Here is a 24,103-nt window from a genome sequence, read left to right on the forward strand (position 1 = left end):
GCTTACAGTCTTTATCCTGAATTCTATTTAGCCGTTCCGCAAATTTTCAAGCAGAGCCCAACGTGTGCCTCGTGCGAAGGACACAAGGACAGTGTTTGCCCTCCGGTTGCTGACAGTGCAGAGGACGACTCACACTCGTGTCACAGACGCGCGGGCCCGGTGGCATGGGCTGGCAGCTCGGGAGTGCGCTGGGCTTGCAGGGGAGACGGGAGGGCAAGCACCCTGCTGGTCGGCGGGAATCAGTAACGATGGCGCAGGAACAGGGCAGCCCGCCCGCGCGTCGGGGCCCCTGGGGCTGCTCTGCAGACCTGCCCTGCTCCGCAGAAGTAGCAGCAGCAGCAGCAGCAGCAGCTGGGTGCCTGGGGTCGGAGCCTTGCGGGTGGCCAGGGGGAGGGGGAGGGGAAGGGGGAGGCTGTGCTGAAGAAGGTGCCCGCTCACCCGAGGGCCGTCGTCCCAGTCCTCTCAGTGGGAAAGGAGCTCCCTCCCGCCGCACCCCCGAGACCCCACCCGGACACTCCGGTGGTGCAACCCAGCTCCCCTCACAGGGCCTCAGGGCTGTGACCCGCCCTCCAGCCCAGCACCTCTGCGCCCCAACGCTGCTCCTCGTGCGCCCGCCGAGTCGTCGCCGGCAGTGTGGGGCTCCCACTTCGCTCCTGGGGAGCCAGAGCCGCGTGCGGCAGATGCTCCCCTCTGGTGACACAGATCATCCCTCCCGCCCCTCGTGGGCCCCTCGTGGGCCCTGCGGGAAAGGGGGCCGTGCTGTTTCCCTGCCTACGGGATGAGGCACTTTTCGGCCGGGGTCGTAAAACACGGCTGCTCGAGGCAAACACAGACATCTCGGGCCCACGCCCGCCTCCTGAGACGCACGCCTCTGCAGGGCTCAGGGTCACGCGCAGCGAGGACTCTGTCCCGTGAAGTCCCGGTCGTTGGTGTGAACGTTGCGTGCGTTCGGTGCTGAGCCAGCTCCTCCGGAGCAGGGCCCCTCCCCCTCGGCCCTCTGTCCTCGTTCCGGGCCCGGCCCCTGGCTGGACTTTGCCCGGCCACCTCCGGCCTTCCCGGGAGGCCGTGGACTCGCCGCCTCCCGAAACGGCCTGTGCTGGGGGCCCGTGCTGCCTCCGGGTCCCCCGGCAGGCGCCGCCGTCCCCGAAGTCTCGTGGGCACCATGGGCGCCGTCTGGGAACGGTGGGAGGGCGGTGGTCCACTCCTCCCAGCGCGGAGGGGAGGGTGGCTCCGCGTGGAGCCCACGCCCGGCACGTGTGAGCACGCAGTGCATGCTGGCTGTGCAGTGCCACACGCCCCAGACTCCCCGCTCACGCCGTGTGCCCGGGGGGCGTGCTCTGGCCGACCCTGCGTGTCCCCCCACCCCACCTCCAGCTCTCCCCCGGCTCCCCCCAGCCCTCCCCGCTCCTGGCCGTATTCCCTGCGCTTTCGGGTCCAGCTCGGCCGCCTGTTCTTTTCCTCTGACCGCTCGAGTTCAGGTGCACCTCTGAGTTCCTGCAGGGCGTCTTACACCACTTTAGAAGTTAGTCTATTTTGTCTTTTACGGCGTTTCTTTTACAACGTACACACGGTAAAACTCACTTTTGTGGTACAGTCCTTTGAGTTTAGACACATGCTTAGGACCTTGGTACTACTTTTTAAACAGCTTCCTGAGCGTGTGTTGTGTTTCAACATGCGTGACTTCGGCTCTTGGACGCAGTGTGTCCTTCACGCCGATCTGTCTTCCCGTGTGGCACCTGCTCACTGCCCAGTGTGCGTGAGCGATGTGTGAGTGTCTGCACAGAGCCGAAGCGCACGGTGAACTTGACCGCGTGCAGAAGCCGCTGGCCGCGGTTACTGGATTTCTCTTTGGGTTTTCATCTTTTTTGGGTAAAAAATTTCAGATGAAAACGATTCCTGTTTAACCTGTTACAGTGCCTGGGGAGGCTTGCCGGGGCTGAGAAAAACCATTTTTAATCTGTCTCTGGCATATAAAGGACTTGCCTCTTTCTGTTTTTACTATCGAATATCCTTATGGTTTCTGTCGTTTTCTAATCCTAGTTTAAAATCCCAGTTTGAATGTGAAACAGATTTTTATCTCTTTCCCCTCCTTAACTGTATCACACTTGGCTGTTAGGACGTTAGGATTACTAAGTGTGTTTAGTGCGTTTCTCTTTTTTCCTTGAATGCACTTAAGATACCAAGCAATTCGATTAAAAATGAATTAGCCACACAATGAAAAATGCAAAGCTGTGCAGTTTTCCCCGGTGTATTTTCCCCTAGGCCGGTTTTGCTGTGCTCCCGTATTCTCTCGTATTGAGTGTGTCTGAACTCAGAGGTCAGTGCGAGGGAGGGGGCGCGTTCCCACCGGGCGGGGCGGGGCGGGGCTGCTGGCTGCCGGCCCTGGGCGCTCACCCTGGGCTCTGGGGAGTATCGATCCGGTCCCAGGAAGGAAGGGAAAGGTGTTTCAGATTTGCCCCCCACGCAGTAAGCTTGACTCCCAGTGACGTGACTCCAATGTAACCATGTGTATCTCTTTTCGCTTCCCCAACAGCTTCCATGCCTATGGCTGTTCTAAATTTGGGCCAAATATACCCATTTCAGAGAGGCTTTTTCTGTCAGGACAGCAGCATCCAGTACCCGTTCCATGACGGAACCATCACGAGCACTGTCCTCGCCGTGGTGGGGCTTGGTTTACCCGTTTTCTCTGTAAGTAACGCCCACGCAGGCGGCCAGGGGTGTGCCGTGCTGGAGGTGGAGGATGTCGCGGGGTGGGGCGAGTCCCCGGCGTCCGCGTGCCGGGTGCCGGGTGCCGGGTGGTGGCCGGAGAGCTCTGCCCGCTGCTCGAACCGGGGGCAGCTTCTCCGGTGAAAGGGGGTCCGCCTGGAGCAGCCGGGGGTCGTCATGAACAGCGGCGGGCCGACTGCTCTGGCGTGGCAGGGTTCACGTGAGTCGTGTGCACCCGCGCTTGTCAGCGCTCACGTGAGGGCACTTGCGAGGCCCAGGAAGCTGTCGTGTGCTTGACACAGACTATGCATAAAGCTGAGGTCGTGCCTGTGTTATATCGTGTTACTGAGTGGGATTGGAGGCCTCGATAAAGGAGACGGACTTTGTTCTGAGGCCTCGATAAAGGAGACGGACTTTGGTCGTCAGACTGGAGAAGACAGCTCAGCACAAAGGCGGCGAGCAGGTGCGCAGCGTGGATCCTGGGGACGTCGGCACGGCGGCCTCACCGCGTTCCGGCGGCCCCGCCCTTCCGCGGCCACCGGTCTGTGGGGTGGCGTGGGGTTGTGTCACTCTAGGCGACTGGGGAGTTTCTTTCCAGGTCACGTTCCACCGGCAGGTTGACAAGATGTCGTGTTAACCTACTTCCTTTGTTCGCGGCACCAACTCCCGGCCAGGCCGGCCGAGCCCAGCCCGAGCCCGGGGTGTGACTCGGACACAGAGGGCAAGGAGCCGCGGGAAGACTCGGTCCCTGGGGGGGCTCGTGGCCTGCTGTGTTCCTTCTCAGGGGGCCCGGCCCCCGTCTCCTGCTGGCTGTCTTCCTGGGGGGAGAGTCGGCGTGGCACCCTCGTCTCGGCGAACCCGGCGGCCTTCTCTCCACGGCACGGCAGGCAGGCCTGGCTTCCCCGCTCTGCCCCCCGATTGCCCCAGAATATAACGACCTCGTTCTCGGGACTTCCCGTTCATGGCTCGGTTCATTTCCGACAGCAGGTCTCTTTGTGGTCCTCAGCACCGTCTCCAGAAGGCGAAGGGAGCTTGGGGTTTGTGAGGTTCCACGGCGTAAATGTTTTCATATGTAGTACCTACATTCTGGTGTGATTAGAGCCACTTGCATAGGCGTGAACGGGGAGGGAAGTCTGGGGTTTGATCTAAGGAGATACCTACTCTTGTCCTAAGAAGCGAGCGCTCCGGCCGTAACTGGCAGCTGCTCTCTCAGCTGGTGAAACGGCGCAGAGGTGCCTGGCGGGGGGCGGGGGGGCGTCGCTGACCACGTGTGGGGTACAGGGTGCCTGGGCAGCCGCGGCGTTGAGCAGCTGTCGCCGGCTGGTGGTTTGGGCCGGCCCTGTGTTTGAGGGGGGCAGCACTGGGGGGCGGGAAGAGACGTTCAGGCATTTGCTTGTATGTTCTGTTCTCTTTAAAGAAAAGTTAAACTATAAAAATAATGCGTATGTATTAACGGATTTAAGAATATCTGTCACAAAGGACAAAGGAGGAAGTCACCCTCAGTTCGACTCCTTGAAGACCACTACTACTTTGATGTGATTTCCTTTGGTTGGACGGTTTTTTGTATCACTGTGAGTGCAAATTCAGTCGTACGCCTTGCTTTTTTACGACGAGGATCTTTGAGTTACTATGAATAGTGCCCTTCACTTCGCGGTGGACGGACCTCGGTCCAGCCGAGTGCTGGGGCCTCACTCGGCACTAGAAGGGAGTGAGCGACGGAGCTGTGAACAGACAGGGAAGAGCCTGAAGCCGGTCTGAACAGCGGTCCTACTGCGCAGTGCCAGCCCCGTGCCGCCCTGGAAAAGGCAGAGCTGTGGAGGCGGGGATAGGCCAGTGGTTGCCGGGGGTCGGCGGGAGGACCGAGGAGGGACGGGACGATGGACCGCAGAGGACTCGGGGCCATGGGGCCTGCTGGTGTGGTCCTGGAGCGGCAGACGCAGGGCGGCGAGTGTGGGTCCGAACCCCCAGACCGCCCAGGACGAGGGCTGAGCCCTGAGCCCCGAGCCCCGGCGTGAGCTGCGCAGCCGGGTCGCTGCTGGGTCGCTGCCAGTGCCCCAGCGAGAGCCGCAGGCCCCCGCTCTCGCCAGGTGCTCACCGTGGGCGGGGAAGGGCGGAGGCTGCAGAGTGGGAATCTGTCTCTTACTTTCGGCGCAGTTTCTTAGATGCACCCAAGGCTTTTTAAAAAGTAAGGTATTAATTTTGGGGAATTAAAAACCATTTGCTCGTGAGGTCCGGCGAGGGGTCAGTGCCCCGTGCGTGAGCTGCGGATGGCCCTCACGGCCGGCGAGCAGCTGTGCAGTCGTCGCTGGGAATTAGATGACCCGGTCGGGGGTAAAAAGGAAAGTTTCAAGGCTGTGAGTCATGCGATTTATTTACTCACGAACCCCCTTTACGAGGGTGTGTGTGTTTCCCTGAGACCGTGGGTTCTTACGAAAGGAAAGGAGTAAAGACAGCAGCGATTGGTCGTTTAGTAACTAGAGTGCACCTTTGATTTATGAGGCTTAATCTTGCACGACAGCACGTGCAAATTCAGTGCCAGTTTTCAGGTTTTATAACGGAAAACAACAGACAAGGAACCGGAATCTCGTGGCACTGAACAGCCCCGTGGTCAGGGGAATGCATGTGTGGGGTGTGTGTGCTGCACCTTATAACATGTATGTAAGGGGCCGTCCCTGTTCGAAGTTTTACTGTGCAATAGCCCTTTAATGCACTGGACATTGTTTGGGTTTCTGAAAAACAGTAAGCAGGTCGAACCTAGAAGTATCTGCTAGTAGTGAAGGCTTTATCTAAACACAAGTTCGGGGTCCGTTACCCGTCCGAACTCTCGGAGCCAGAAAGCTGTGGTTTATTTCTGTGCCTCGTGCAACGCCCCCCGGGAAGCCAGGGGCAGCATCCCGTCGGGAGATGCTAACGCACACACGGCCGGCCGCCTGTGCCGTCCGGGCGCGTGGGGCCCAGAAAGGCAGGCGGCCCCTCCCTCCGTCCAGGGCCGGCCGCCAGCCGCGGAGCTGGGGCTGGTTTGGCACCGCGTGCTGTGGGAGAACTGGGGTTTGAGGGCTTTGGGACTCAGACTAGGGGATTAGGGGCTCTGAGGGAAAGCTGACTGAGGACTATTTAACTGCCTGTTCACGGGATGCGGCTGCTTCACACAGACACTAGAACCCCCCCCCCCACGCCTCCTCTGTGTCGAGGGGGGGGCCGCTGGCCAGAGGTGGGAGCCGAGACGGGGTGGGGGGGGACAGGGCTGGCGACTCGGGCCACAGACACAGCGTCCTGGGGGGGGAGGGGACCCCCCGGGTCGGGCCACAGACACAGCGTCCTGGGGGGGAGGGGACCCCCGGGGGACAGCCTGTGTCCCCGTCGCCGCCAGCAGCTCAGGCTGCCTGCCCGGCTCTCCGCAGTCACCCAGCACCCTGATGCGGCCCGATCCCTCTGGGCTCCATCTTGGAGTGAGAGCGTGGTGGGAAAGGTCCCTGCCGTCGCTGCCGGCCGCGATGGAGCGTCCGTGTCTGGAAGGAGGTGAGACAGGGCTGGGGTCGGCGGTGTGATTCCGGCCCACCGCACACCGGGCTGTTCCGCCGTCGCCGTGAACGGAGCGTCCGTCTGGTTTCACTTCTGTTTCCGGAGCCGCGTGTCTGGGGCCGGGCTGCAAGGGCGGGTGGGGGCGGCAGGTCTGTGCCGGGGGCTCGCCCTCGGTGGGGTGCCGGGGAGCAGAGGTCATGGGCGGGCCGGGGCAGCGGGGAGCCACGAGAGTCATGGCTTGCTTCCCCCGTGGGACACGTGGCGGCGTCGGGGCGCCGGGCACCAGCCGTGCGTTCGGTTGGACGTGCACATGTGTCCAGCACACACGTTGTTGCACCGGGGCGCTCACCTGGGAGGCCGACGTGTCCTGTGAGAAGGTACCAGAACCGGAGAGGAAGAAGAACCAGAGTTCTGTCGAGTGGTTCCGGGGGCTCAGCACACGTCGAGGCTCGTGTGCCTGCGCCCACGGCCAGGGTCCGGCGCTGTGCCTGCGTGGGCCCTGGGACGCCGCCTGGGCGGCCCCTTCGGAGCCTCACGCCCCCAGGCAGACCCTGCCCCAGTGCCCCCGCGCTCCTCGCCGGCTCCGTGGTCTCGTCGGGCGTGCCTGTCAGGTGGACTCGTCGTGCAGGGTGCGTCCGGTTGAAATCGGCTTTCCGAAAACCCCGGCGTGTCCTTGCTCTGCCCGAGCTGTCCCGTGAACCAGCAGTTTGTCGGGTTTTATTGCCGAGGGGGGCACTGCACCGTGTGGGCGTGTCTCGGTCGGCCCCGGTCTGTCGCGGGGCATTCGGGTCCTTCGGCGCTGACGGCACGTGAAGCCCACGGAAGGCGCCCACCGATGCCGGCGGGCGTAGGTCCCCGTTCTCCCGAGGCGCGTGCCCCGCAGCGGCGTCGCCGGCACCGTCCCCGGAGGCAGCGCCCTGCGCTTGCCCGGCCGGCGCTGCTGCGGCTCGTTTCCGCACACTCGCAGGTGTGGAGGGGCATCTCGGCGGCTGGAACCCGCTCGCCTGCGGCGGCTGCCCACGCGGCCCACCACCCACGCGTCCTCTGTGGCCACGCGGCGTCCGGGGCGTTCGCTCGCTCTGATTTATTTGTTTATCTTTGCTGTGGAGCTCAGACAGACCCTCATACACGCCGGGTAAATAGAGTCATGTGACGTGCAAGTAGATCGTCCCAGGCTGTCGCTTGTCTTTCCGTTCTCTTAAATGTGTCTTTGGAGAGCACCGACTTTTTAATTTTGATGAACCAAGTTTTGGGTTTTTTTTAATAGATGAGAAATATTTTTTGCTCAGAGAAGTTAAGCCATTTGCACGCAGTCCGGGGCTTCAAACACACCGACACTGGATGCCGGCGGTGGCCGCACGAATTCCGTCACCCGAGTGTTCAGAGGAGCACTGTGGGACAGGGATGGTCGCTGACCGATGAGAAGGGGTCGTTTTCGAGACGCCCTCTTCCGGGTAGAGGGCCTGAGCTTGGTTTGGGTTTAACAGAAGGGCCACCACTCCGAGTGTCCGAGTGTCCGAGTGGCCTCTGGGGCTACAAGGTGTGGCCGAGGGCGGTGCCTGTCATGGGCACTCGGGGCGTGGCGGCGGGGAGACTCTCGCAGGAAGGCCGTTGGCTGGGCAGTCGGCTGCGCCTGCCCGGACAGAGCCGCCTCGCATCTTGAGGGGGCCTGGTGGGGGCTTCCCGCTCAGCTGGGGGTCTCTCGAGCACCACAATGCTGGTCGGTGGGCTGCAGGCACATGGACGGCCACCCTCAGTGAGGCAGACGGGAGCTGACCCCCAGGGCTCCCGTCCGGGCCAAAGGCAGACCCTCCAGGCGGTGAGTGCGCGGCGTGGTGGGGCGCGGCAGGCTGGGCAGGGAGCAGACCGTGGCGGAAGCAGGGGCTGGCGTTCGGGGGCTTTTGTGCTCCGTGGTCCGTGTTCTCCGAAGGGACTCGGCTGTACGCCAGACGCCTTTCACGGCAGCTGTGACCTTGCCATGGCCGGCCCAGCCGCCAGTGGATAAAGCTCCGCTGGATGCCCTGAAGGCCCAGCCAGTGACCGTGGCCAGTGACCGTGGCCTGTCCCCCTGTGGTGGTGAACAGGCGAACCTGGGGGCGGGACAGAGCGCTGTGTCCCGTTCGGAAGTGGAGTCCGTGACCACGGGCCTGAACCCGGTGCTGGGAACCCTGTGACGAGCTGACGCACACAAGAGGGGCTCCTCCTTTCCCCCCCGGAAGCCCACGTCGTGGGTTTGGGCAGAAACGCCGGGAGGAGGTCAGTCCTGGGCGGGCTGCTCAGTGGAGGCCTCGGAAGCGCTGTGTCCCCCAGAAAAGCGACCTCGCCCTGCACTGCAGCCTCTAGCCTCTGCCGCCTGCACCGCTGCTGCCCCCCAACGCGTGCCCGGGTCCCTGTCCCGGGCAGCGCCCTCGCACGCCCGGCCCCCGGGGAAGCTGCTGCCGGTCGCCGGCCGGGACGTCCCCGCGTTAACGCTGTTCTCGTTTGTTCCTTCCGCCAGCCGGGTTGCCCTGTGTGATCCTGAACGCGCGCCACGCCCCCTTCCAGCGAGGCCTGTTCTGTAATGACGAGTCCATCAAGTACCCTTACAAGGAAGACACCATCCCCTACGCCCTACTGGGCGGGATAATCATTCCCTTCAGTGTTATCGTCGTAAGTCACCTCCGCTTTTCTCAGACTTTCGCTTTCCTGTCCGCTGGCCCGTGTTTCTGTGCTGACCCCGTAACGACTGACTGCACAGCCCTGGGAGGCAGCGCCTGTTTTCAGCCTTCCATCGGAGGTACCGTCCGATCCAGGTGGTTCCGCGGTCGTGGGCGGGGCCGGGAGACCGGCAGCGTGTGGTCGGAAGAACTCACTGAGAATGTGCGGGTTCTCCTCCTTCGCTGTTACGTCAGTAGCCACGCAAGAGACGCACGTGGATGCCAGTGTGTCTCTACTTAGTGCGTGGGGCAGCCCTTATTTTACCACGCACCGATTCTGTGTGTCTGTGCCTCCCGTCGACTGCCTGCGCCCCGGGAACGCAACGATGCCAACCGATGTTGAGACGTCACGTGACCCCCGTCTGCCTCAGAGAACGTTTAGGCGAGCCGGAAACGGGGGAGAAAAGCTCACGTTCTGTACATACATAATCGGCAGTGAGCGTGAGCGGTCCTCACTGGCCCTGGGACAACAGTGACCGCTCCTTTCCAGGGATCCCGGCGGGCACGCCCAGAGAGTGCGCCCCGGGGAGAAGACTCGAGCGCCTGGACTGGAGGGTTTTTACGGCCTCTCCGCCCAGAGGCGCTGTGGTTTCGGGTAGTTGCATGCTCTGCAACCTGCGACTGCGGACACGTGGTTTATCTGAGTTGAAAGAGGAAACGCGGTCCCACCCGGGAGCTGGGCCAGCCGAGCAAGAACGCCGTTTCGCCCGTTTGGGAGTGGATGTAAAGCGCAGGCCAATCCTTAACTTAGACGCGTGACGTCCTATTTGAGGACGGTCACAGCTCCTTACAGACCGGGAGTCGTGGGACGGGCCCGACGAGGGGGAGCCTCTGCTCGCCAGATGTCTGCTCCCCGCGGCCGGGAGCCCCGGAGGCAGGGACGGCCCCCGGCCCTTCTGGGTGGCCTCTCGGCCTGGCGTGGGGCCCACATGCTCCGTGTGTAGGGGGCGAGCCCGAGCGGCTTGCGATCACGCTGCCGACTCCCCTGCACGAGGGCGAAGAGCTGAGAGGAGACTGGCGACCCCTGTCCTCCAGACAGATCTGGGCGCTGCGTTCCCACCGCAGAGAGAGAGAGACAGAGGGAGAGAGCCCCGCCGACAGAGGTCGTTTCTCAGGAGCCCGGGAGGGTGTCAGCAGGAAGGTGTGGTCAGCCCTGCCAGGTGTTACTGAGGTCAAGGCAAAACCGGCTCTGAAGTTGAGAAGAAACCCTCCCGTCCGATGAGACGGTGTTGACTGTCGGGAGCGATGTGGTCGGATAGAGAGAGGGGAGGTGCCGGGGTCGGGAAGGAGTGGGAACACCCCGGTGAGCTGGCCGGTCCTGGGGAGGGTGGGGGGCCCCCTGAGCGGGGTCCGGCAGGGCAGAGGGTGGGGAGCGCTGCGGGGCGTGCGTGTCAGATGGCCGCGTCACACCGGTTTAGGGCACTGCTGGCTCTGACCTTCGGAAGTATCCCGGCCGCTCCCCCGAACAGTCTTCAGCTCTTTACTGGTGAGTTCCACCTTTAGAGCCGCAGTGAGTGACCTGTGCCGGGCGCCTGGCCCGAGACTCGGCCACAGATTGGGTGACCTCAGTGCGGCCACCGCCAGGGGCGGAGAGTGGGCGTGAGCGGCCCGGCGGGCAGGAGAAGGTGTGCGAAGGAAGCGAGACACGGCTCCCTGAGTCGGCGAGACAGACACCCCCCCCCCCCACCGCATCTGGTCTGGAAGAGCGGTGAGGTGGGCCCGAAAGTTTGTTTTTTTCCCATGAGATGGCTCTAGTGGTGCTCACTTGTCCTCAACTTCATTCAAGACAATTTTGTTAGATTGTATCGTGACAGCTGTCGTATCCGTGTGCGTTAAAGAAAACCGTTAAAATTGGTGAGTTTCTGTGGAGCCGTTTTACTATCGACGATGGGAGAAAATATGCAACGTTTCCAGCTACAAGTTCTGTCAGAGAAAGCGCAGCCACTGCTAACGGGAACGGTTCTCGCGACACCGCTGTGACCTGGCAGCCAGGGGGTGGACTGGAGTGCCCGTGCGTCAGCCGTGACGCCCACACTGCACTGGTCGGTGGGGGCGGTAGATGCCACCGAGTGAGCACGTGACCGTGTGGCCGTCGCAGCCAAAAGGACCGGGTGACGGATCTGCGTCAGATTTTGCGTTGAGCTGGAACACTCCTCCGAGGAAACTATTTGGATGATCCCGAAGGTTTTCGGGGACGAGGCAGTGAGCGCAGCGCACACAAACGTGCGGCACGGACGCTTCAGACACGGCCGAGACTCTGTGGAGAGCCGCCCGCATCTGGAAGGCCGGCAGCAGGCCGACCCCGAGGACGCTGAGCGCGGGCGGGCTGCCGTCAGCCAAGGCTTCCGGCTCTTTCTGAAACCACAGTCACCTGTGAGAGAGAAGCGGTCTTAGACCGTCGATGAGATCCGGGCAAGTGCGACGGGGCAGCCGATGGCGATGCCACCGAGGGATCCCGCAGAGGAGACTGACCAGAGGGAGAGCCACGTGAGGTCCAGGTGCCTGCTTGGAAGGGGGCGGAGGCGTCCCTGCCCCGTGTGCACCGTGTTTCTCGCGTCTCACGCCGTCTCCAGGGAGTCTCTCTGTTTCTCGTACGTGGTCAAATACTACCCGGACAGACCTGGCGTTGTCCCTTCTCACGTCAAGAGAGGCGGGAGTGCCGCTGAAGTGCGGAGAAGGGCTGTGGCGGACGGAACGTGTCGGAAGCGGTTTGCGCAGTCTCGTGCTGGGGATTTCTCGCTGGACGGTGCTGCACGGTCGGGCGGACCAGGTGACGTTGATGGTGATCAACTTGGGACAGTAACCGAGAACAGCCGACGTTCTACCGTGTGGGGGAGCACCGACAGACTCCCCACACCCGAGTCAGTCAGCCGAGGCTCTGGTGAACGTGAAAAACACGTCTTCATTTCACGGAAAACACTAAGCGGACTCCTGGAGCCGGAACAACACACCGGGCGAGGGGGCCTCACGGCTGTCAGCTCAGAGGGACCTGGTCCGAGGTCCCTCTGTTCGGGGGCAGGAACCGGGGCCCTTAATGACGGCGCCGGGGACTGGGAAGACCCGGATTGGATACCTGTTTCCGGAGAAGACGTGACTGTTCTCCCCAGGACAGCGGGGGGGGGGGGGGGGGGGGCGCGGGGGTGTTTCAGACTGGGGTGGGTCGGCAGACGTGGCCTGTATCTAAATTACCAGCGGTCAGCTCCACAGGGACTCGTCGGAGAGACCCTCTCCTGCTGCTGCCCTCCCGGAGCGGGACCACCCGAGCGGCCGGAGGCGAGCCCGCAGACCGAACGCCGGGGGCCCTGGGGGCGGCAGGGCAGAGCCCCCCGGAGCCCCACGCAGCACCGAGGCGGCTACGGCCCCCACCCCCGTCCGGGAGCCCTGCTCTCTGAGAGAGATCCGGTCGAGTCGCGGGTGGGAAGGGCCTCAGGGAGGAGCCGGTCTCCGCAGGGCTGAGTGTGTCTGGACGGAGGGCGTTTGCCTTGCGCTCAGAGGCGGTGGCATCTGCAGCTAGAACGCGCCGACCCCGCTCTGCCGGGCCTCCCGGCGCCGCTTCCGGCGTCCCGGGGAACTGCCGGGCCCGGGCTCCGGCTTCTGCGGGGCTCGTGGGCTTGCTGTCAGAGGGACAGCCGCCGGGCCAGGTGAGGAACGGGCTCTTCGTGTCAGGTTCCTAAAGTCCTTTCCGTGAGGCGGCCATCCGTGTCACCTGCGGTGCGGCCCACACGCAGCCCACGGACCCCCCTGAGCGGGGGCCCCCGAGCGCTCTGTACGCCTGTTCACTGTGAGGGGCCGTCGTTTACTGAAGTGAGGCCGGGAGAGGTGCACGCACCCCAGGCGAGCCGTGGGGCTCCTCTCCCGCCGCAGGGTGAGATGGCAGGCCTGCTCTCCTTCAGGGTCTGCTCTGGTCTCGGGCTGCTGAGAGCGCGGCTTACTTTACCAGCAAACGTAACGTTCACGATGTTGCCACTCAGTCTCTCTGAACTTCTCAGGGCAGTAGCCTGTGGACTCGGCAGGTGTCTGGAAACCTCTCTTGGCCTCGAGCCTCATTGCACTGTTGCGGGGTCGTGTGCCTGCCGGCCGGGACCCAGGAGGACTCGCTCCACCCCCGCAGAGCCAGCGACGACCCGGAGGACGGCGGCACCGCGGCGTCTTCCTGCAGGAGGGCGTCCGGCGTGTGCTTGACCTTCTCCAGGCCCCCTGGGATGCAGGACCAGCTGACCTCCGCCCTCTGCCCCCGGCCTCTGAGGGGCCCCCGGCCCGGACACTGGAGCTCTCCCGCTCACACTCCCAGCCTGCTCGTGTGGCGGAAGTCGGGGTCCCGAGGAGCGCCTGCCGGCCAGCAGCCAAGACTGTGGGGGTGCGTGGGTGGGGCGCCCGCCCAGGGAGGCGCCTGTTCTCTGGACAGCCCCCGTTTCTGCCCGCGGCGCACCATCGGCTGGCCGGCCGCCTGCTGAAGCCACTTGATTTCCGGGCGAGAGCGGGACGAGGTCGCACCGTTCTGGACAGACTGCGGAGCCGCTGCGGCTGGCCCCTGCTGTGTGAAGAGCACCCGTCGCTGCTCTGACGCCCTCTCTGCGGTCCAGCGGCCCCGGCTGGCTCTCCGTCTGGGGGAGGGGGGGCAGGGCTGTGTTTAAGGTGAAGGTCGTTGCCGTGACTGACCGCTCTCTTCTCTCTCCCACGCTCAGCGCTGCTCCCAGGGCCTGGCCGCGCCGCCGTGACACCCTTTCTCTGCCCCTTCCCCCCAGATGGTGGCTGGCGAGGCCGTGTGCGTGTACTGCAACCTCCTGCACTCGGACTCCTTCGTCAGGAACCACTACGTGGCCGCCATCTACAAGGCCGTGGGCACGTTCCTGTTCGGCGCGGCCGCCAGCCAGTCGCTGACCGACATCGCCAAGTACTCCATCGGCCGGCTGCGGCCGCACTTCCTGGACGTCTGCGACCCGGACTGGGCGAAGGTCAACTGCAGCGACGGCTACATCGAGAACGTCGTGTGCCGGGGGGACGCGCAGAAAGTGAAGGAGGCCAGGTGCGTGGGGGCGCCGGGCGTTCCCGGGGGCCTGGGCGCCGTCCCCGTTGCGCAGAAGGACTCGGAGCCGGGCTTCCTGCCGATGTCCGTGCCCCGGCACAGGCCGACCTGCGTCCTCATCGCCGCCCCGGAGGGTGACTGCGTGCCCGGACGGCCTCCCTTTCTGAACTCCCTCGACCACAGGGCCGTGGGGCCCAGAGCCCCCTCCCGCCCGTCTCCTGTGAGGAGTGCTCAGCCGGGTGCTCACAGCCGGGTGCTCGTGTGCCCGTGAGAGGGCAGTGGCAGGGTCGAGGTGCGTCCCTTCTCTCTGGCTTCCGGGCGGGCCGCCCTCCCTGGTGGGTTCGCCCAGCGCTGCACCCTTCCTGCGTGTCTCGCGGTGGTGCGCGTCGGTGGGGTCGGCGCGGCAGTGGGAGCTGGGCTTCCCGGCCGCTTGGCTTCTGCCGTGCCCGGTGCCTGGACTGGCGGGGTCGGGCGGGGGGGGGCGGGGGCGCCGTCCGCCGGCTCAGAGACGCAAGAGCCCAGACGAGCCAGCGGCTTTGGAGCGCAGCTGCGGTCATCTCCGGTGCGCAGTCCCTCGGGTCAGGGCCGTCCAGGGTCGGCAGACGCCCCAAGGGGCCCAAGAGTCCGTGTCGCGGCTCTGCGGGCCGTGCGGTCCGTGTGACAACCCCGCACGCCTGCGGCCGGGGCAGGAGGAGTTGCCACAGCCAGGCTTCGAGCCACAGGGCCCGGCCCTGCGGGAACCGCGGCGTCACGCTGGCCCTGCCGCCCTGGGCGCGGGGAGCAGCGGGCCGCTTGCTCGTGTGCCCCGGACCCTCTGTGCCTCTGGGTTCTCCAGAAAGACGTCCTGTCGGGGCCCCAGGGGGCGGAAGCTCTGGCTGTGGTCGCTGAAATGCCGCTGGTCCCTCACTTCCATCGGCTTCTGCTGCTCAGGGTGTGACGTGTGTGCAGTTTGTCCGCTGTGCATGCCCTCGCGTGTGTGAGACGCCTGTCTGTCCCCAGGACCCCCGGGCCTGCAGTCCCGAGGTCTCTGAGGGTCACGGGCGTTTGCTTCACCTGCCGGCTCTTATTGGGGCGGCCCAGCACGCACACCTGGCACGCACACCTGGCCTTAACGCACGCCGTCCTCGTTAAGACCGCAGCACGAGCTCAGGCGCCCAGGACGCTCACCTGTGAGGAGTCTCCCCGAGACTCGAGCTTCTGTGCCTGTGGCCGGGCCGCAGACCCCCCGTGGGCTCCTCGGCACGGGGCGCTCAGCCGAGGGCGTCGGGTTCAGCGTGAGGGTTTGTGCTGACCTGTGCGCGGTGGCCCCGTGGTCGGCAGGGAGGGAGCGACTCATCACTGGTGTTTTGTGCAGACGGAGCCCAGGGTGACCGTCCAGTCTGACCACAAGGTCCCCGTGGTCGGCACAGGGGGCTGGAATCTAAAATGTTCTCTGAGGAGCGTGTCTGACCACAGAAAAGGCCGTCCGCGGGCTCGGGGGCCTCCTCGCCACTCCGCTGCGGTCCGCGCCCCCCGCTGCGCGCGGGCAGACTGGCACACCCTCCCGACGCGGGTCCCGGAGCCTGCTCTCCGGTCCAGTCCAGGGCGCCGGCCGCCCCCAGGGCCGCGCAGGCGCTGTCCGAGCCGCGTTCGAGGGCCTGTCACGTGGGCCCCCTTCTTCCCCGGGTGTGGGGGAGGGCTGGGAGGCGGGGTCTCACGGCGCGTGTGCCCCATCCCCGCACCTGCGTTCGCCCCGGTGAGCGGGACTCGGGGCGTGGGAGCGGGAGCCAGCCCGTGCCGCCCCCGACGTGCTGCGGCCCTGGGCTTGCGAGCGTTCCACCATGATTAGGTGGGGGGGGGGGCCGCAGGTGCTCGCAGACCGGGACGTCGGGAGAGAGGACGCACCTGGGACGGAGCGTGCCCGCAGGACGTGAAAACAAGCGTCAAACAAAAGGGCCTCAAGGTGGGGGGGGCCTCGGGAGAGGGGCGTGCGCACCGCGAGTGCCAGCACGTCCCGTCTCAGGTTCTCAGGACTCGCTCATCGCTGCAACGAGCGGCCCCCTCCCGAGGAGGGTCCCGGAGGCGGCCTCGCGGGCGCGCACCGGCCGGCGGGGACCGGCCTGAAGTCTCAGCTGCACACACGTGTGATGTGGCCAGGCCGTCCGAGCCGGCCACAGCGGGGCAGGGGGGTGGGACCGCGCTCCGTGACTCGCCCCCCACACCTGTGCACCCCCCCCCCCCCCACCGTGGGCTGCAGGGCAGCGTGCAGCTCCGGACGCCTCTCCTCTCCTCTCCCCCCAGGTTGTCCTTCTACTCTGGCCACTCCTCCTTCTCCATGTACAGCCTGCTCTTCGTGGCGGTGAGTGTCGGCGCGGCACGGGGGTCGAGTGCTCGCCTGCCTGTCCCCCCATCGCTGCCGTGCGGGCAGGCACAGGGGAGAGGAGACGCCCGGGGCTTCCCCTGAGCGGCGGGGCAGCCTCTCCAAGGGGAGCAGGCCTTTGTCCGCAGCGGCCAGCACAGGCCTGTCCTCTGGGGTGCGAGACAGCTTGTGAGGCCCCCACAGGTCCCACCGGAGACTCAGGCGGGGGACCGGAGTCCCCTCGGCACGAGACTAGCCTCTCACTCACTTCGGTTCTGTGGCCTCGACAAGCAGGAGGGGGGTTCTCCGGAGCGCCGGCAGCCCTCACCCCGCTGACCGCCCACCTCGGCTCGCGGCATGCTCCTCACCACTGGCTGCTGCCGCCGCCCTTTAGTGCTCGCTGGGGCCGGAGGCGGCTGCCGCAAGGGCCCCGAGTGGGGAGGGGCACACCTGCACCGAGCCAGCAGGGCGCGTGGGTGGCCTGCTCTAGGAGGGCTGCCGTCCTGAGGAGTCGCCCCTCCCCCTCCCCGGAAAGACGTCTTTATTGGGTAGAAATCGGGCCCGAATTCTCCCATGAGTCCAGATTTGCTAGGCAGCGCGCACAGGGCTACGACCCAGGCCCCTCCCTCCCCACGGCGCATGGCTGCACAGGCCGAGGTGCAGACCCGGGAGGGACGTTCTCGGGGCCGGGGCGGGGCGTGGGAGGGGAGTCACGGGACTGGCGAGGGCGTGGGTGCTGCTGCATGCGGAGCGTGCTTGGCTGGGGTCGCCTTCACGTGCCCCGGCGGGTGCTCAGCCCGCTGCCCGGGAGTTGACGGGGCCGTGGGGCGCCCGCGGGTCAGGGGTGAGGGTGTGAGGCAGCGGGTGTGGTCCCCGGGCTGCACGCTGCCCACAGCGCGGCCTGCGAGGGGGATCCTGGTGAGCGTCTGCGCTCCAGGCGGTTGTGCTGCGTCCAGACGCCGGCTGACCGCCCCTCCCCTCCCCCTCCCCCCCAGCTCTATCTGCAGGCCCGGATGAGGGCGGACTGGGCCCGGCTGCTGCGCCCCACGCTGCAGTTCGGCCTCGTCGCCACGTCCCTCTACGTGGGCCTCTCGCGCGTGTCCGACTACAAGCACCACTGGAGCGACGTGCTGACCGGCCTCCTCCAGGGCGCCCTGGTGGCCGTGCTCGTTGTAAGTGTGCGGGGTGCAGCCGCTCCCGGGCGCCGCCCAGCCCGCGGGTCGTTGGGTGGAGCCACCGTCCCCCCGCGTGAGAGGCGGCCACGGCAGGGCCTGGGCACAGACAGCAGGGGCAGGCGGTGCCTCCGCACGGGGCAGCGCCCGGTCTGGAAGAGCCCTGGGACAGCTCCCGTCAGCCTCAGACCCCTGCGCCCGTCCCCTCTCGTGCTGGGGGTCGCTGCCCCCCCCACACTGCGGCCCTGTCGGGGGTGCTCACGCACTGCCGTGGGGTTCGGTGCGTGGCCCGCTCTGAGTGCGACCCGCTGTCCCTGCAGGTCGTGTACGTGTCCGACTTCTTCAAGGGGAGGAACTCCGCTCTAAAGGACCGGAAGGAGGAGGACTCCCACACCACGCTGCACGAGACGCCCCCCGCGGGGAACCACTACAGGACCACGCACCAGCCGTGAGGCCCGCCGGCCCCCCGAGGGCGCCCCGGCCGCGGGCGGGCCTGTGGGGACCCTGCTGCTGCCGCCCCCGCCGCTCACTGCACCCGTGCGCACGGCCGCCCGACGAGGGGCTCCGCCCGCGCTCAGCTCACGGAGACACCTCCAGCCTTCCACTCGACCACGCCCCACTGTACATTTTTATTAAAAAATGTAACGCTTATGTACACACACGTGCATGGTGACGCCTGATTTGAGCTCACGCCACATTCCACGTCTGAGGAGGACCCCGCCGCCTCCCACCGCACGTGGTGGGGCCCAGGCCACGAGTCCCACGCCGCCTCGGCCGTGGCGCTACAGGTAGAGGCTGGCGGCGAACACGATGTCCCTCTTGATCTTGGTGATTCCTGAGGGAAGAAGATGCGGATCCGCTCACTCTCTCAGAGCCACAGGGAACGTGGCTCCTGTTCCTGGGGTGTTGAGGACGACCCCCCCGACACACACACACACAGGGGAGACCAGCAGGGTGTGCGCGTGTGTGCAGGGGTGATGTCTGTCCAAACACACTTGTTCGGAGGAGGGCTGGGCTGTCCCAGGACGGGCCCAGGCGCACCAACCCCAGCCTGCAGGTGCCGTGTTCCATTCTGGTGCCCGGGTGGGGGCCCTCCGGGACCCAAGCAGGGCGGGGGCTGCCAGAGTCTGGGCAGTGAGGCCCCTCTCTCGGGGGCGCACCACGGGGAGTGTGAACCCGCCCACGGGCCCGTTCCCTCCCCCACGACCACCCTGGGGTCCAGCTCTCCAGAGCCGCACCTGGCACCAAGCCTGCAGGCTGGGTGGAGGGGAGCTGAGGTGCCCTGCTCTGCCCTCCCTGGGCCCCGGCACACGGACCTCCCGCGTGTCCCCGGGCACCAGGCGCACAGCCTGTTCCTGCGGAGCCACGACCCCATGGACACATCTGACGGCCAACTTACCACCCACCCCCCACCCCCGCCCCGAGCTGGCACGCAGGCCCCGGGTGCTTTGCTCCCGGCCATCCCCACGTGCCTGAAACGACAACCGGCATGCAGGGAGTGCCCGGTAAGGACAGGGTCCACCACCAAGGACGCCCCTTTTCACGACAATCTCACGACAAAACCGTAAGCATCCTGCGACGTAATGCTGCCCCACTCACGCGCACCATCGACGTTGCAGGTGAAACGTTCGAATAAAGCTTTACATCACCACACCCACGTGATTGCCCCACCAACCGCCCTCAAGCAGGCCCGCCTGCTGCCGGACGCTGTGCTTGCAGATGCGCACAGAAGGCCTTGAGAGGTCCCAGCCCCCCGCCACCAGGGGCCCCCCGGGGGCGGGGGGGGGGAGGCAGAGCCCGCACACCCACCTTCCGCGAACTTGTTCTCCAGCTCCGTGTTCCCGATGGCTTTGGCCGCCTGGCACATCTGCCGCAGCAGCTCCTCCAGGCGCCGCATGCAGCGGATGATGCTGCCTGTGGCGGGGAGGGGCAGGGCGTGTGAGGTGGGGGCGGGCAGGGGGCCAGGCTCCGTGTGGCACCCGGAAGGGTCTGCAGAGCAGCAGGGCTGCGGGCTCCCCACGGCTACACCTGCTCCCACAGAGCAGGGGCAGCGGCCGGCCTGGCTGGGGAGAGCGACGTGGGGCACAGCCCACAGAGTGGTGGGCAGCCCGCCCCGGCTCCAAGGGGGCCAGGAGGGCGCTGGCAGCGACGGGACAGGAAACGCGGGGAGGCCCCCCAGGCTGCCTGGTCAGGGCCCCGAGCGCAGGGCCGACTGGGCACAGCCCCGCCATCAGGGGAACGACAGGGCCCCCCTGTCACCCGAACAGCGCCACTGACCACTGGGGCCGCTGACCACCGGGGCTTTGCCCCCACGGCGCCCCCGAGGCGGCCGCAGGGAAGGGGAGCCAACGTGCGCTCGGGAACAGCCGAGGCTGCACACGGTCTCCGGTCGGACCTCACCAGGACGGCCCGGGCCCCGGCCCCCCGAGAGCTGCAGGCCCGGGCCCCGGCCCCCCGAGAGCTGCAGGCCCAGGCTCACGGCCCCCGGGTCTGCGCCCGTGATGCCGACACGCAGCGGGGGTCTGCGCCGGAGTCGGCCGTCCACGGGTGACCGGTTCCTGCCCCGCGCCACGTCCCTGCCCTGTGGGGTGTGCTGGGGGTCGGCGGGGGACGGGACTCAGGGGGCAGAAGGGCAGCGGGGCGGGGGCAGCCGGCCCCCCATCTGTCGTCAGCACGGGGGGGGCGGGGGGGCGACACACACCCCCCCTCGCTGCAAGACGCCTGGGGCCGGGGCACAGGGAACCCGGAGACGCCGTCTGGGGAGGGGCCTGGCCACGGACACGGCCAGCGCGAAGCCACCTCAACGGACACGTGGGGACGGCACTGCCTCCCAAGGACACGGCCATCTCCCAGGCACGGGCCGCTCACCTGCTTCATACCTGGTTCAGACCTGGTTCCAAGCCGCGAGCAGCGGTGCCACGAGAGAGGGGGGGATGACGGGGGGTGGGGGGAAGGGACAGGGACACGGCTCCTCCCCACTGACTGGGGCTCAGGCCCTTCCCCACTCCAAGCCCTGGCCCCGGCCCCCCGCCAAGACGCATGGCCCCCAGGGCGGTGGGCACGGAGGCGCGCTCTCCCTGACCAGGGGGTGTGTCATCCGAGACGAGAAGCCCCACAGGACAGGCAGCCACAGGGAGCCCTCCCGCGGCCAGCACAAGGCCCTCGGTCCTGGGGGAAGCCCCGCCCACCTCCATTCTGCCACTCGGCGCCCAGCAGCCACGCTCCCTCGGGGGCACCCACAGCAACAGTGACAGCCGGGACAGGGACAAACGGCACGGAACCCACCTGAACGCTTGGGACCACAGGGACCCCCGCCCCGTGCACGGGCAGCCCGGGGGCCCCTGGTGCTGGTCCCCAGGCCACGCACGCTGGGGCAGGGCCGCCGTCTGTACCTAAGTCCTGTGCCGCCTGACCTCCGCTGCCCCGTCCTCACGGGGGGGGGGGGCGGGGGGCAGAAACCGCCCCAGGGAAGTGACTGGGCAGACGGCATCCTGGGCAGCAGCTGCGCCTGGGGAGGCCCTGCCCGGGCAGGTGGGCGGCTGCAGCTGGCCCTCCTCCCCGCCCTCCCAGGCCCCCCTCCCAGCCTGTGCTGACTGCCCTGCTCCAGCCCAGACCACGGCGACGTCCCCCACAAGACTGATTCCACAGGGTGTCCTGGACTCCGGGGCTGCCCTGGATCTGATCTTTCTTGAACCAAACAGCCCGAAGCTCCCCCCCTCGAGCAGCGCCGTGTGTGACGACACGGTGCCCCTTCCCGGAGGGGCAGCGACAGACGCCTCTCCCGTCCCGCGGTCCCTCCGTGGGTGACACGGCAGGCCACCGAGTCGGCACCGGGGGGGGGGGGGCAAGACCAGAGAGCGGCCCCCGCCCGACCGGTGGCGGCAGCGGCTCTGGCCCAGGGCCCCGACCTACGGGAAGAGTCTCCCGAGGACTGGGGCGGAGCAGACCACGTCCACTAGACGGTGCGGAGGACGTGGGGAGGCCGCGTCTGACCTGCAGAGGCACGAGGCTCCGCTTTTCCGCCCCAAACGAGAAGGAAGCCCTGACCCACGCCCCGTTAGAGCAGCGCGCACGCGGGGTCAGCCCTACCTTCGAAGACGTCGGTCATCTTGCAGATGTGGGCGAAGGTCGCCCCGGTGGCCCAGGTGTGCACCACGTCCATCAGGTGAGGCTTGAAGGAGCTCAGGTAGGTCTCCTCGTCGATCTCCAACTTGGCCTCTGCCGAGACTTTGGCGATGCGCTTCGCACACTCCTGTGGAGACAGAGGGGCCCCCTCTCGCTGAGCCGCCCCACCGCTGTCCCCTTGAGTGCCAAAGCCAGCACCCACGGGCCCCTTCTCCCCAGCCGGCGGCCCGCCCGCCGCCTGGACTCCCCGCCCAGAAGGAGCCGCGGGCCCCTCCGTCCCGCATGGCGCCTCCCCGCCCCACGGAAGTGGCCGGCCCCGGGAAGCGGTCAACGCCAGGCTTCCCCTGGCTGCGCCTCTTCCGCCAAAACCGGACACTCTCCCTGACAGCCCCCCCAGGGCAGCGCGGGGGCCTCGCCGACAGCCCAGACCGGACTTTCAGATACACTCTCCTCTCCTGGGCCACCAGGAGGCCGAGAAGCCCTGCAGCTACAGGGGCCCCCGTAGCTCTGGGAGCCTCAACTTCCCAGTAACATCTGGGGACTCTTGACGACCCCCCCGAGGGGCCTGTTTCCACGGTCCGTGCCTCGTCCCCCCCCCCGAAGCGCTGGGCAGCTCACTGTCCCGACAGCCCTGCACACTGGGGAACGGGGGCAGATGCCACCTCACCCTTGAGAGACAGTGACACCCAGGACGTCACCCCCGGCCCTGAGGACACGGAACAGGCGCCGGGCGGCCCCCCACAGACACCGTGCCGCGTGGGGGGGGGGGAGGTTACTGGCACTGACCTCGCAGGCAATGTGCCGTGAGCAGCACCGAGTGACGTGGGACGCTGCCGCCGCCCCCCACGTCGCCAACCCTGGGGCGAGCCGTCGCTGCGAACGGCGAGTGGCCCACGTCACACGGACTGTCGGGAGCGTTCAGCCCACCACGCGTGCGCTCCCGTGAAACAGGCAGTTTGAGGGGAGTCTCACCTGCATCTGGCGGAGGGGGCCGGCCAGCTGCTCCGTTAACTTGGGCATCTCGCTCGACTGCAGAAGAGAGGGCGGTCAGGGCAGACCCACGCTCACGGCGCCGTGTGGGCACGCTGCTCCCACCCACCACACGCGGTCTCCGTGGTGCCCGCCGAGACTGGTTACGGGCCTCGGCGTTACCTGCGCCCATTCTCCGGACGGGTCACCGCTCACGGGAGCGAAAGCACGCGGCGCTCGCCCCGACCTGTCACCCCCCGGCCTGCTGCAGAGGGGAGGGGCACAGCACCGGGTGTGTGAAGGGTGCGAGCCCAGCGCTCCCCGTGCCCACAGGCGGGACGGAGGGAGAGCGAACGGCGTGAGCGTGCACAGCGGTCAGGCCACACCTGAGTTCCTGGGAACCGCTTCCTCACGGTGCGGCTGGGGAGCAGCTCTGGCCTCTGGGCAGGCCCCCCCCCCCCCCCCCGCTCTGCGGGCACGGGGGCTCGGGGACTCGGGGGCGGAGACCGTGAGGACGAGGCAGCCACGGTCTTAGCCCGAGTGTGTGCTGCTGACACAACTGCCCACGAGCGGGGAGCGTGTCCGGTTCTCACTTAGGGGGCGGGGTTTCGGGTCTGTTCCTAACGACGCCCATGGACTTGGACGAGCTGCTCAGACGCTGGGTGCTGCCTTTGCACCCCGTCTCTTCCACCCCGTCTCCCGGGACACGGGCAGGCCGGGGACGGAAACCGTGCGGGCTGGGACTGGGACTGGGACACAGGTGGTGCTCGTGAACCAGTTCTCACGGGGACAGACTCGCTCCACGGGAACAAGGCCGCTGTGAGAGCGGCCTGCATGCGTGCGCGTGAGACGGGACCTCAGATGTTTACCTCAGGTCAGTCTGTGGGACAGCGACTGCGGGTGACTCGCAACAGATGTGCCCTCTCTGTGGGCACCAGCACCCACGGGACTCGGTTCCACTTGCCTCTCTCTGTGTGTCTCTCTCTCACACACACACACACACACACACGCGCGTGCACACACACGGTGATAAACCCCAGGCCAGGACCCCGTCGCCCCTGTGCAGACACCCAGCTCCGGCGAGGACCAGCAGGCGGAGCCCCCGCTCCTTGGGGGAGGGGGGAGCACCCGAGACCGCGGGAGGTGCTGCCGCGGGGCTGGCCCCTCCCCGAAGCCGCTCCGCAGGGCCCCCCCACGCTGCCCGCCAGGTGGGTGCCTGTGTCCCCTCCCCCTCCATTCACCCTGCACTCGACCTGCCTACGTGACCTGAGCGTGGGGACGGCACAAGGCCTCCCGGAACACGCAGCAGCGTGTGCAGTGAGGTCAGAGGGCACGGGTCTGGTCCCGTCGCCTCCTTGCAGCGCGAGGGCTGTGCGCAGTGAGCCGGGCACACGCACCCGCCCTTTCTGGGATGGGCCGCACGTCCGGCTCCCCTCCCCGGGGACAGAGGACACCCGGTGCTGCACCCGCCACGGGGCCCGGCGCCCTGCGCGCTCCCACAGCCACGCCGTGCATGCGGCACTGAGGTTGGACCGAGGACGGACGGCGT

At 66.8% G+C, this 24,103-nt stretch overlaps 2 protein-coding genes across 4 annotated transcripts in view; one reads left to right on the plus strand and one right to left on the minus strand.

Moving 5' to 3' along the window:
* The window catches only part of PLPP1 (phospholipid phosphatase 1), a 39,295-nt gene extending 21,176 nt beyond the window's left edge, over nt 1–18,119 (plus strand). For 2 of the 3 annotated variants that reach the window (XM_028519831.2, XM_036020154.1), the window contains 5 exons: nt 2,534–2,688; nt 13,670–13,950; nt 16,231–16,288; nt 17,284–17,460; nt 17,781–18,119. In XM_028519831.2, coding sequence (XP_028375632.1) covers nt 2,534–2,688; nt 13,670–13,950; nt 16,231–16,288; nt 17,284–17,460; nt 17,781–17,912 — 803 coding nt within the window. In that variant the 3' untranslated portion in view covers nt 17,913–18,119. Of the gene's footprint in view, nt 1–2,533; nt 2,689–8,725; nt 8,878–13,669; nt 13,951–16,230; nt 16,289–17,283; nt 17,461–17,780 lie in introns of all 3 variants that reach the window. The other variant, XM_036020153.1, reaches the window with a different exon arrangement.
* The window catches only part of MTREX (Mtr4 exosome RNA helicase), a 34,102-nt gene continuing 28,094 nt past the window's right edge, over nt 18,096–24,103 (minus strand). The window contains exons 24-27 of the mRNA XM_028513077.2: nt 22,558–22,614; nt 21,550–21,712; nt 19,270–19,374; nt 18,096–18,295 (exon numbers count right to left, since the gene is read on the minus strand). Of these exons, the coding sequence (XP_028368878.1) occupies nt 18,243–18,295; nt 19,270–19,374; nt 21,550–21,712; nt 22,558–22,614 (378 nt within the window). The 3' untranslated portion in view covers nt 18,096–18,242. The remainder of the gene's footprint in view (nt 18,296–19,269; nt 19,375–21,549; nt 21,713–22,557; nt 22,615–24,103) is intronic.

Source organism: Phyllostomus discolor, chromosome 3, assembly GCF_004126475.2.
Source record: "Phyllostomus discolor isolate MPI-MPIP mPhyDis1 chromosome 3, mPhyDis1.pri.v3, whole genome shotgun sequence".
NCBI classification, from domain to species: domain Eukaryota; kingdom Metazoa; phylum Chordata; class Mammalia; order Chiroptera; family Phyllostomidae; genus Phyllostomus; species Phyllostomus discolor.